The following is a 13722-nucleotide window of genomic DNA, read 5'->3' as shown; positions in this document are numbered from 1 at the left end:
GTTACTCCTCATTGCAGATTGTATTTTTTATATTGTCTTATGAAACTATTGATAATGGTCACTATTAGACAAAAAGCACTAAAGACTAATAGTCTCTTCCAGTATTGTAACTCTCAGATTCTAATCCATATTTATATCAAACTAGTTTCCATTTCTTAATTTTAATAATTGATTCTGAAATGTCTCATCTATGTAATAAGAAGGCAAAAAGACTCATACCCTTTAATGCAGTAGTCTTTTCTTTTTCATCTGGGCCTCCTTGCTGGAGCTGAGCCATCCTTACCCAAACTGTTAACAAAATTAAAGCACTGAAGTAAATATACATCAATCTTCAAAGGATGATCTGAAAATGAACAGGAGTTCGGAATTAGGCAAAATTCTTCTACTTCAAAAGTCACTTGTTACTGCATATATCACAAAAATAGAACTTGTTTCAAAATCAAAACTTCCCAGAAAGATTATGATAAATCCCTATGATACAAAAATTAAAATCGACTTTTTCCTTCTTCAAAACTTACATTGAACATGCTAAGGTCCCATCACACCATGATGAGTTAAGAAGTTTTGCAACAAAGTATAACACACATTCCTCTATAAGGTTTGGTCAAAGATTCAAGTTCACAAGAATGAAGACTAGCTTCTTCCCAAACCTAGCAAACTTCTATCTAATTGATGTTCCTATTTGCCATTCTCAAGTAAGACCAGTAAATAATAAGCCTTTTGGAGAAGCAGCACACTTGTAAGTCCAAAGCAGAAGACATACCCAAAACATGATCGACAGAACTTCCACAATCTCTACAATTTTTTTTTCTTCTTCACTTAACTCCACTTATTATTCTTACTGTATCATACAGTTTAAGGTTTTAGTAAAACTGCATAGAACAAATTGGTTTAAACCATTATCTGTGCTGAAATTTTAAAGAGCAGACTGATGTCCAGCTATATAGAACCCTCGATATATCAAGGTGGGAATCCACATGCAAAATATATTTCTAAATTTTTCCTGTTGCGTAGAAGGCAGCCCGTACATCCTAGTCTGCAATCTCTTTCATCTCAAATCCGACACCAAGGGAGCAAAGTACCCTATGACAATCACCACTTCTTCCTCCTCAATAAAAAGACTTCTATGCCTTGATTCCTTTTTCCCTTCATCTTTTTTGGTTCTTTGTTTTATCTGTCAGTCACTATCAACTTATTTTATTCTTCTACCCAATATATTTTATCCTGGATGAGTCTGCATGAACTGTATCTCAGAAGCAATTTGCAGCTTCCGAACAAAGAGCGACAGGATCCACTTTACCCAACTGCTGGCTCTCTGAGATTTACAACTGTAAGAAAGAACCACCAGTTTCTTTTAAGTAACCATTATAACAGAGGAAAAAATTAAAAAAAGAAAAAAAAGAAATAAAGCATGATAAAGATATGGTGGGTGATTATTCTGTATTTCCTTTAGAGAAAACTTATGAAATATTATTCTCAATTAAAAAAATACACATAGCAATTTGAGGAGTTGAGAGTAACTAAAGGGAGAAAAAAAAATTCTTAAAACTTGGGTTTCAAGACAGCCCAAAAATCCATCATATAGGGGATTGACCCAGGGGAAACCCTGACACCTTCCTTTGCTCTTGTGCAGAAAGCTGTTCAGATTAAGCTGATGGGAAATGACAGTACTCTGTCAAAAGTCTCAGATACGATTGCACCAGGACATCTCCTCTTTCCTCTGAAACTGCTACTCAGACTGTGCACCTTTTAAATCATGGTGCAATTCAACATGATTCAGTTACAACATACATGTTTTAGCCAATACTTCAATCTTACTAGCACTCATAATAAGTGTAATCAACAAAAATAACAAAACCAGAGATGTTTTAGTATTTTCTAGCATGTAACCTACTTGATATAAATATTAAAATGACTCAAATGTCAATTCACATGCATGGCATTTACAAAACGTTTTTCTGAGATACTTTCAAATAGTTCACAGACAAAAGATCACCAGATATAAAATCCTGTCCTTCATCAGGATGTACATTTACAGCACAACATGTAAATTTCAGGAAAGCATTAAAAAAAAAAAAAAAAATCAAAGAAACCCACCAAGGTTAGAATTTCTAGAAGTGCTACTACAAACTCACAGTGGTAGCTCAGGTGAGAATTATTTTAGTCATACAATTCATCTTCCCTACCCAACACCTGAAAATTCCTATCCAAATATAGTTAACATGGTTACAAATTACATACAGGTGCTCAAAGGCTTGTTATAGTGCAAGGAAAGAAATACAAAATTTATCTCAACACAGATCCACGTTAATGAATTTATCCCCCCCACACACATTAACCAATACACTGACCAACAGCGCAACAATGCTGTATTTAACACTGAAGTCAAGGAGACAACTCCTGGCATTTTGCTCCTACAGTGGGTGCCTGGGTTCATTTATCGGATGAAGACCTCGCCACTGAGGAAACAGTAGATAGCTTAGAGGTTCACCTGCTTCGCTAGAAGTGCAAAAAGACACAAACATCACCACCTCAACCCCAAATCTGGCTTTAAGAGAGAAAATTTCCTGTTCTTTCTGAAAAAGTAAAAAACTGTAACAGCAGCCACTGGAGGGAGGACTTGATATTAGAATGAGGATGAAATAAGCACACAGTATTTTCTGTACTGTTTGTCTGAACACAGCATTTTGTTGAATCCTTCATTGATACTTGTTTAAATGACGAATACAAGAAATTGGACGAAAGGGTTGGATTTCCTTTTTTTGACAAACAGACATTGAATCAACTAGAGTTTGATGGTGCAGAAATGAACAGTGGGGAAATTATAAAGCTCTCTGAATGGTTACTTATAGGCAAAAGTAGGAATTGCAGTTTATTCTAGGCTTCAGTTTCAAGCCCTGGTGATCCTGAATTCCGTACATTGACCACTCTCCGTATTTCACAAATACTCATCTTCAAATTTTTCACAATAAATATTCAGATAATTTTAAATGTGTTCTTCTGTACAATTACTTATATAAGTCTTTGTAAAAAAGGTTTCTGTGATTGTTTTTCCATTACCTATGGCAAGCACACATTCTGAAAAAAACAACAGTTACTATTTCACCTGCAGAAACATTTCAAGTAAGCATGTTTGTTTACAAGGAAAGTTATATTTTTTGTATGAATCTCGCTTTCCTATGCAGATCTAAGATATGCTATCAAAAAACATCTTATGTGTATTCTGTGCCTCTGCAACCTCAGTGCCCAGCAGTACTGAAAATAATTCAGTATCAGAAACACTTTGATTTCATGATTTCACTGCTACTAATAAATGTTTTAGTTTATCAAAAACATAGGACAGAGAACTGCATTTGCTCCATATCCCCATTAATACAACTGCAGAACAGTGGGTTCACAAAGATATCGTCATTTAAACTAAAAAGCAAACAAAAAAAAAAAAAAAAAAAAAAAAAAACCACCCAAACCCAGGCTTTTACACACTTAAGGGAACATGCATACATATTTCATGTTCTTGTTTGTAGACTGGTACCTGAAGTTTGGGCCACAGGGCTTGCTACTGTATAATGGTGCTAGTCTGCAAATCAAACTAGACACCCTACCATATATTTCAACTGAAACAAATGCACAGATACACTGATCTCTACAGAGACTTCAATTACTCTTCACTGTATAAATGCAGCTAGAAAAGTACCAGAAATTTTAGCATATGATTTTGTTCTACATTAGCAATTGCTGGAATTAAGTCAATGTTATATTGTGCAAATATTCCAAATAAAGGCCATAAATAATTGCAATTATTGCAATCCCCCTCTGGATTGGCTCAGACAAACCAAAACCCAAAAAATAAGCCTTTAATCTTTGTATTATTTTCTGCCTAATTAGATTTTTATCTATTCATGCTTATAGGGTACTACAGATGACATCAGTAAAAACTATTTCTGTTAAGGTTATACTTTCCTTCACTTATAAGACCCTACTTCCAACTGCTGATAGCTTTATCAAACTTCAGCTATTAATGCCAATTATATCCAGTCTGCTTTAGACTGAAGGTTTTGAAAAAGTTCAGCTAAAATGTCCACTTTTTTAAGAAGAAGGTTCAGAGACTATGTATCTTCTGTTCAGTTTTGCTAATGTTAATGAGCGGCTGTAGCATCTCCAAGCTGCAGACATCAGAAAGGTAGCCAGAGGATCAGCTTAGCATACAGTGCATGTCCTCTCCCGTTGTTCCCCTTAAAGCCTGCCCAGATCGGTTCAGGTGAAAATTGTTTTTTGCACATATTTAGTATAGATTTATTAAGATTTATTCCAGAAAATATACCTATTTGCCTCAAGACCTATTTACCTCTAGACAATCTCAAAAAGAGAGTGGTAGAAGCACAGGAGGGGAAGAATAAATGCTAGGAGAACAGGATATTTAACCACTAGAACTGGCAAACAAATTGGCAAAGATCTCAATGTCCCTGAATCCCAGTACATCTTTGCTTCCTACCAAATGGTGGCAGAACTTACTGATGAAGTACATGACCACAGCACAGCAGTTACCTTCTAATGTTATTCAGCCCTTACACTCAAGAAGCAGGACTCTGAGCTACGGGCATTAGCATCCCAACTTTGTCAGCAAATGTTGTTTACACAGGGCAGAGTCACCATGATTCCACGTGCTGAAATTTTAATTATTTCTGTTTAACGTTTTTGAAATGCTGGAAATGACCTCCATAAACACATGCCTGTACACATGATCAAATAAATACGTTAAAGGAATGTAAAAATAGACAGTACAACCTCAACGCAGCCTCTGAGAGGTTTACACTGATGTGCTAATCAAATGAACATCTGAGGTTCAAAATGATCTCCTAAGAATTTTTCTGCAGTAGCAATAGCTTTGAATGCATAACAGATTCTCCTAAATATGAGGATTTATCTATTAAGAACCCTACTTCTTCTATTGAGGCAGCTGGGTAGTATCTAGTGAATCAGGCAAGCAACTTCAGGGAGAGAAAAAGGGATCCTGCAGTGAAAGTGGGAGAACAGTACGTGGGAGAACTCTCCCCACTGCAAGAATTTGCGTGTTCGTATGGGACCCGACCAAGTCCTATAGAACAAAATGTTCTCAGGTAACCTCTTTCTGTACACTCCCCATTTTCTAGGCATTCAGCTTCAATTTCAGCACTCAGAACTACAGACCACTGGATCCCTGTTTTAAGAAAGTCTTTGAAGAACCATCCACAGGTCTTTCAAGTTCAGTACCCCAAGATTGGGGTACATTGATGACTAGGACATTAATTTCACCACACCTTAGTCTTCCTCCAAAAGGCCAGAAAGAATACTCCATGCATAGTAGGTGTTGGGGAAAATAAATTAATTAATGTTTATAAAGAACTTATACCTTACAATTAAAGCCTTGTAAAAAAGCTCTTGTAACATTCAATAATGCTATATTCATTGCAAGATTTGGATTGTGTTGTTCAGTTAGTGCATGGGACTACATATTAAGTCATAAGGACAAAAAGAAATGCTAAGTAATAAGTATTAATTCAGGTGAACACAGTTTTGTGTAAAATGGTCTTTAATTACACAACCATATTTTGTCACAGTATACATCACAAGAATAAGTCATTTTAGCACAATATTACTTGATAATATAGCTGAAATTGCCCTGTGATGGTCTATAAAAACTGTTTTTGATGAGCTTTTAGAATGACTGCACTAGACTATCTGTTTTAACTCAACAGGATTCTGGCTTGAAGGATAAGGTGGAGAACACTGACTCTCAACAGGCTCATCTTTGTACATACTAAGGAGTTACAGAAAAATGCCAGATTTTTTTAATCTCTTTTTTAATGTCATCTTCTCTCAAGCCAATCCCATGGTTTAACTGGGAGAGGAAAAGGCCTCCGAACACAGAAAAACTCGGAGACTATTAAAAGAGCCTTCTCTTAGGAAGACATTGAAGCAATTTGCAGGACAGCTAAATTTCAGCAGGACAGAAAAAGAGAGAGAGAGAGACTGGAAAATTCTAGGGAAATTATTTCTGCTTAGGCTACCATCAAAAGCTGTGAAAAAAAACCAGCCATATATGCATGTTTCTAGTACTTTAAAATCACTTTTCTTTTTTTTTAATTTATCTCTGCCTTTGCTCTTAAGTAACAAATAGTTCAACTTTCAAAAGGCCTGTCTGCCATTAAGTGAAGACTCTTGAAAATAAGACAGAGAGACCAGATGGAAACACAGTGGATCCAGTAGAGTATCCCAGACCTCGGTACACAGTGACGCAGCTTTCTGTGAGATACCTGCTCTCTCCAAAGCATTCCAGCACGTGCATATGCAAAGAGTGAATACTCCCACCCAGTTTGCCTTCCCCACATCTAACACACAGATACCTTGATGACACAGAAATATTCAAAACAGATGGATGCTGTACAGAATCAAATCATCCACAAGTGAAATGAGCATGTGGGGCCACCAAAACATCAGCTCATCATCAAGACACATTATTCCAGAATCAGTCTAAAACCCCCCAGGTCTCCAGGGCATGCATACTCTCCTTTGCAGCAATGCCTGCCTCAATGATTCTGCCTTACAGCACTGCCCACAGTTTCTCCAGTTGTAGGACACCTGATTCTTCTATTTTATCATTTCTCCCAGCTTTAATAATACAGTACCTCAATTTGTTTGGTCTGTCCTCTGGCTGAGAGGCATTACATGTTATTTAGAGAGCTGAACCAAGAAGAACTGCTTCATTTCAACTATCTAGAAGGCCAAGCAAACGGCTCTGTGAAACACATGCAGCACACTGATTTGGTTCTGCTGGCTTGCCATAAAGCCATGTCACATTACTATATATATAAACAGTGTAAATAATGTAAATACATTATCCCTAAAGCTCATTATTTAAGACCAACTTCATCTTAAAATTATGATCATGTCACACTTGTATTTTTAACTTTTATATTGTATCAGTAAGTTTTGTTCTACTTTTTATTACAAAGCAATAGAAAAAACAAATAAGATAAAAAGCAGGGCAAGTAAACAGCTTTATTTTGTAAGGATTTCAGAATCGGTCAAAGAAAGCCTCATTCTACTGTTTTTAAACCAGTACCATAACTACATATTTCCTTACCAGGTAAGTTTTAAAAATTGAAAATCTCATATTTACTTTAAAAATATTCCACTAATAGCCTAAATCAGTAACTGTTACCAGACTTTCCTAGATAAGCTCTGCTATTACCTAAGATGCAACCTTGCTCTGCCCAGAGCCAAGACTGCTAAACAATGAATCACAGAATAGCCTAGGTTGGAAAGGATTTCTGGAAATCATCTGGTCCAATCTTCTGTCAAAAGCAAGGCCTCAAGACCTTAGGTAATCCAGGTCCCTGTCAGACCGAATCGTGAATGTTTCCAGTGAGGGAAATTCCACCACTTCTCTAGGGAACTTAGTCCAATGTTTAACTTTCTTACATTTTTTTTTTCTTATACCCAGATACAATTTCCTCTGAAGCAACTTGTGTGCATATCCTCTTGCCCTGTCACTGGGCACCCCGTGAAGAGAGGACAACCTCTTCTTTATAACTGCCTTCTAGGTACTGGAGGACTGATTAAATCTCCTGGACCCTTCTCTTCCTTAGGTTGAAAAAATTCTTTCGACCTTTCTTCGTATGTCAAGCGTTCCAGCCCTCTAATCATCCTGGCAGCCCTTTGCTGAACCCTCTCCAAATTTTCAATGTCTCTCTTGAACTCAGGGATAAAACCAGAGAGGTGTCCTAGGTACACTCTTACTGGTGTAGCACAGGACTTGGCTGGCCAACATTCAGCTTACTGTCCAACAGGACCTCCAGCTCCCTTTCAGCAGAGCTACATCCCAGCCACCCAGACCTGGGCTACCCTGCTGCTTGCTGGTGCACAACTTAACAGGTATCGTTGTTAAAACTTAGGCAACTCTTCTTGGCTCAGTCTTCCAGCTTGCATGATGTATTACTGCTATGCTCAAATAATGATGATAATGATAATGATGAATCTATCAATTTCATTTGCACTTTTGACTTGACACTGGAATTGAACTCCAGGAGAAAAAAAATGGTGGTAACCATTCCATTTTTTTATTCTACATCCTTTCACAATACTGATAGCTTTTATTTACCACACTATTAAGTTACTCAAACAGACTGCTCAGAGTAAATTCAATTATACTGGTCACCTGACATATTTTGGTAAGTTGAACAGATGTTATCAGGCGATTCAGTTTAGCCTCAAGTCCAAATACACTGTCCTAATAGTAAACACTTAAAATGCAAGGTCTAATGAAACTTCTCTTGACCAGTCATTCTAAACCAACCTTGTAAAATTCCTTGTATGTTTTGTGGAAAACACTGCACTTCCTACCAGTAAGAACGAATCCCTACTGAGGAAGGAAACTATCTTAAATTTTGTAAAGCACTGCAGAATGGATGGTAGAGTGGAGTTCAGCCAAGTACCACCAAAGTCAAAGATATGCAGGTACAAGCAGCAGGTGCAATGGGAAGAAAGAGACTGGAGATGTAACTTAGTCTGAAAAAAAGCAACACTAGAAATCTGTAGCTTTTGCTTGGAAGACTCGTAGAGGTTCAGGCCAGGGCCCATGAAATCACCCAGAATAACTTCCTGTTAATCAGAAGTCATTATATTTCCTTCAGCTACCATTCTCTGAGATCAACAACCTGCGTTTAACAACATTTCTTCTAGAAAGGCATCCAATCTCAATTTGAAGTCATTAAGAGATAAAGAGTCCAGCACTTCCTTATATAAAATAATTAGTTGAAAGGTTAGGCACTCTCTTCTGTAGTTTATTTCCAGTTTGAATAACTCTGGCTTCAGGCTTCAGTCATTGGTTGCTATTATTATGCTTTTGTATGCTAAATTCTGTCTTCCTATTTTTTCCCTTACTTGATTAGATGTTACAATCAAGTCATATTATGCTTTTTTTCTGATAAACAAGTTGAGCAGCGTCTCTCACTATAAAATTTTTGTGTTAACCCCCAAGTCATTTTTCCCAGTTTCTGTGACCTTTTAATTTTTTCAGTACTAAGTGACAACATTATGCAAGCCAAACAGAGCTACAGTGGTGGATTCACAGGGAAGAGTCCCTCATCTTTCCCAATTTCTTTATTTTAGTTCTAAAAATCTGATTTACCTTCCTAAAACATTTCGAGATTCTGTAGACCTAACTTACCAAATGACTGCATTATACCAAATACACCTAAATTCTTTGTTATTTGTCATTGGCTTGACAATAAATTTTACTGGTAATGATTTTACAATATTTCCTGGGATCACTGCTAAAGCAGTATTTACTGAAGACCATCACTCCTGAAAACTGCTACTTGAGCTTTTTCAGAAAGACATTAAATGCCTCAGTAAGTGGCTAATTAACTCAAACTAAACAATCTTCAAGTTCGAATGAGATTATCCTAAAGTACTCAGTTTACATAATCTTAAATCTACTATCCTGAAATAGTAAATTTAATCAAGCAAACTCAGAAACTGAAAGAACAAAACAAAGTCTATTGTCATTTAATTATTCATTAATAGAATTTTCCGTTATGATTCCACTATTTTACCCAAGTTTTGACAGTCAGCTAAGCAGTCTATAATTGCCTGAGTTGACCCATCGTCTTCTATCAAATATTGACACACATCAGCACCTCTCTCATCTTCTAAAATATTCTTCTCATTCCATGTATTTAAAATGAGTATCAATGAAGAGAGGACTTCCTTTAATGCCTCTTTTATTGTTCTTTGTGTCCAAGTTAATAAATAATCTCTCTCACAAATGACAATGAGTGACTGCTAAAACTAAGTGTCACAGGAAGTAGTAGACTCTTCAGTTCTCAATGATTTCAGCTAGAGCTTGGATGCCTTCTTAGAAGGAATGTGCAGTTAAACGGAACCTACTGATTTGAATAGTGATAGCTGAAAAATAAACTCCTACAACAGAGTTTATCCACGAAGAACAGTAATTATAGGAAAAAAGTAAATGATCTATTGTGTTATTCTACCTTTATGTCACCTTAAGAGCAGATAGATAAAGCCTAACCTTAAAAAGTCACAAAAACAAAATATATAGATACTAAGGTCTGTCCATATTAAGGTACTTAACTTTTACATCAGCCTCTACAGTAGCTGATCACATTGCTTCCTGAGTCTACATGAAAATTAATGCAAGAAAAGCAAAGTACATGATACGGTATGTTGCTCTGGAAAAAATACGAACCAACACCAGCATCGTCCAGTGTAACAAGAGACTACTGAAAACCATATTATAAGGCAACACAAACAGTCTGTCACGTAACTGATGAACTTCAAGAATATCTACAGGCATTGCAATAACAGTAGCTTATTCTTATGTAAATAAGAGTCTGTATTTAAAAATGAAATGAAAGCTATACTGAGCATTATAAGGTCATGTCAGCAGCATAAACACAGTCCATAAAGAAGACAATCACATCACTAGCAAGAAAATTTACAGCATGGCAAAAAAATGTTTTAAGAATCCAAACTACAAGTAAAAATGTAACCATTATTTCTCCAACCCTTCATATTTTTAATCTACTCCCAAATGAAAGCAGAAGAAACATGTTCCAGTAAGAACATCTTAGAGATGTGAAATACTCTGAAGAGGCAAAATTTTTTTTGTCCTGAATCCCTTTTACTGGGGAGCGGAAAAAAACAAAAGAAACAAAATCTTGAGAGAAACCAGAATTTTCAGACGTTCCATGTTTTGGTACTAACTTTATTGTAAATCTTGAAAAAGGATACAATAGAACATGAAATGAGAAAAAAAGCACATGGAAAGCAGTTCTGCAAAAAACATTAATAAAAGTAGGTCAGTGATGCTAGACCAAATTTGAGATATACTTTCTTTACCTTAATAAAGTTTACCATAGTTCTGGCACAAAGCCAGAAGGTGAGAAAAAAATCTCATTAGGACCTGAAAAACAGGGAGAAGGGAAGGAGTAGGAACAGAATTCTCAAATTCTGGAGGGTAAGGAGTATAAACTCCACTTCCAAAAGTGATTTGAAATTAAGACTCAAGTATTTTAAAACCAAATGCAATACAACATCTGTGATAGAGAAATACTATTCTTATACTCCTGACAAAATAGGTCTTGACTAGCCAGGTATTTAATTACCAAGAGAATCAGGTATAGACCTCAAATTCAAACAGAAAGCAACTGCCAAAATACGTTAAAATTCAAAGCGACTAAATTTAAAATCTGCTATTTCTCAGTCTTGCAAGAATCAGTTAAGCAAATGTCTCCATTGCAATGGATACAGCTCTCACGGTACTCTCTGAAGCTTCACAAAACATAATGAATACTGCTTCAAGCTGTTATCATTTGGAAAATGGAAATTCCAAAATTTAGAAGACAGCAGAAAAAATTTTCTGGAGTGTATGTATCTAAAATTGCTCAAAAGTTTAAAATGAGATCTGAAGAAACAAATTAATTATGTCCTAGCAACAGCAGCTTGGGCTGCATTAGAAAAAGCGTTGCCAGCAGGTCGAGGGAGGTGATCCTTCCCTCTACTCAGCACTGGTGAGACACATCTGGAGTGCTGGGTCCAGTTCTGGGCTCCTCAGTACGAGAGAGAGACAGACTTACTGGAGTGAGTCATGTCAGCCAAGGAGAGGCTAAGAGAGCTGGAACTGTTCAGCCTTGAGAAGAGAAGGCTCGGGGCAATCTTATGAATGTGTATAAATACGATGGGGGGGAGAGTAAAGAAGACGGAGACAAGCTCTTCTCAGTGGTACAGACTGAAAGGACAAGAGGCAAAGGGCACAAACTGAAATACAGCAAATTCTGTTTAAACTTAAGAAAAAAAACTTTCTTACTGTGAGGGTGGTCAACCACTAGAACAGATTGCTCAGAGACGCGGTGGAGTCACCAGCCTTGGAGATAGTCAAAACTTACCCTGAGCAACCTGTTCTAAATGACCTTCCTCTGAGCAGGACAAGTGCACTAGACGATTCTGTGAAGATGAGAAAAATTCAAAGTGCATAATAAATTATTAAATAAAAAAGCATGTATATGTGTGTGAATATATATATATACACACACACACATTTATACATATGTTAGTTAGGTCCCACAATAGCAATGAACAGCTTATAATAAAAGATGTGATAATCCTTATGCACAAACCGTGGATGAGCAAGACTTAGAATTGTGGTCTTAGGGTTTCAGTTTGCCTTCTTAGGAATTTCTTTCTGATTCTTCAATTTGTGTGAAAGAGCCCAAATGTATCACCATGAAACTGTCAAAACCATCAGGGCCATAGCCATGACAAATATGTGAAAGCTGACAATACTGAATATTACTCATTCTATTGGTAACCATTATTTTTAGTACATTAAAACACCTTCAAGCTGGTTAAAATCACCTTGCAGGGAATGAATAAAACCTTTAAAAGTGTCTCTACTTTCCATAGATGATAGCATTTGTCAAATATGGGTGCATTTATTACACAAAGACATTATTTAAAAATTGTGAAATCAAGTCCTCAGGTATCAGGAAATATCAGAATTAAGGTTGCTTGCACAAACTTATTTCAGCTCCCTTGTGTACATGCACTAAAATCCAGTCTTACACAAAAATCAAAGTGGAGAAAATGAAAACAAAGAAGTCACCTCATTCTCCCCTTCTTCTCAAAGTCAGCATCATCTACATCTAAGTATTTGCCTAATACACTTTTGTCTAAACTCTTTTAAAAAAAATACTAATGCTGAATACTCCACAACCTCCCTAAAGTTATGCTCACATCATCAGCTAAGTTCATGCTTGTATCACCTTGAACTTCAACAAACAGACATCCAAACTGTCAAGCCTCCTGCCTCTTGCTCTGCTTCGCCCAGCTGTGCCTGATGGCCCTGCAGAATGACATGCAAGAGGAAATCTCTCCTGTGACAGTTTCAGTTCTCACTGCGTAAGGGGTGTGGGAGCACACATCTTCCAACAACTACAGAGAAAACACATCCTCCATTGTTCTTGATGACCACTGAACCAGCCTGCTTGACTTAGTACTTTGGCTCTAAATAGAAATCTATTCCAATGTTAAACGACCCTTATCACGAGAACATTCTTCCTAACTTAAATGTCTTTTGCAGCAGCCCTTTACTTCTTGACTCATAGATATTGAGAAAGTTTATACTCTCTCTTCGTAGTATCCTTTCCTATAACTGGAGGCTGCTACCACATCTTTCTTAGTCTCCTCTAGTCTGAGCAAACTAGAATTCTTTCCAACTTTCCACATTACTTTTTTTCCCTACACTTCTGAGCATTCTCACTGCTTTCCCCAGAAAGAGACTGCAACTGGCTCAAAACCTTTCTTAAATGTGATGCCAAAACTGACCACGGAGTACCAGCTGAGGCCTGAGCAATGTGGAGTAAGTGAAATTATCATGTCACATATTTAAATACGGCACTTCTAACTATGCATCCTGGCAGAATGATTACCTTTTTTGCAGAAGCACAGTATTATTGACTTACGTTCAGATTATGATTCATCTAAAACTCTGGAATCCTTTTTTCCAGAACTATTGCTATTTTGTATTTATGTAGGGAACTATCTAATCTAAGCATAGCACTTTGCATTTGTCCTTTTAAACTGCATTATTTATTTCATGTTGTTTCTCTAATTTTTTTAAGCCATCTCAAATTCTAAATTTATCCTTTGCATAACTCAAAT

At 36.6% G+C, this 13722-nt stretch overlaps 1 protein-coding gene across 5 annotated transcripts in view; it reads right to left on the bottom strand.

Moving 5' to 3' along the window:
- Positions 1 to 13722, bottom strand: part of LOC112992054 (cotranscriptional regulator ARB2A homolog) — a 274848-nt gene that overhangs the window by 251989 nt on the left and 9137 nt on the right. For 4 of the 5 annotated variants that reach the window (XM_064501471.1, XM_064501473.1, XM_064501474.1 and 1 more), the window contains exon 2: positions 220 to 343. In XM_064501471.1, the coding sequence (XP_064357541.1) occupies positions 220 to 325 (106 nt within the window). In that variant the 5' untranslated portion in view covers positions 326 to 343. The remainder of the gene's footprint in view (positions 1 to 219; positions 344 to 13722) is intronic. The other variant, XM_064501470.1, reaches the window with a different exon arrangement.

This window comes from Dromaius novaehollandiae, chromosome Z (assembly GCF_036370855.1).
Source record: "Dromaius novaehollandiae isolate bDroNov1 chromosome Z, bDroNov1.hap1, whole genome shotgun sequence".
NCBI classification, from domain to species: domain Eukaryota; kingdom Metazoa; phylum Chordata; class Aves; order Casuariiformes; family Dromaiidae; genus Dromaius; species Dromaius novaehollandiae.
The sequence above is the reverse complement of the archived record's forward strand: the minus strand, read 5'-3'. Positions and strand labels throughout refer to the sequence as shown.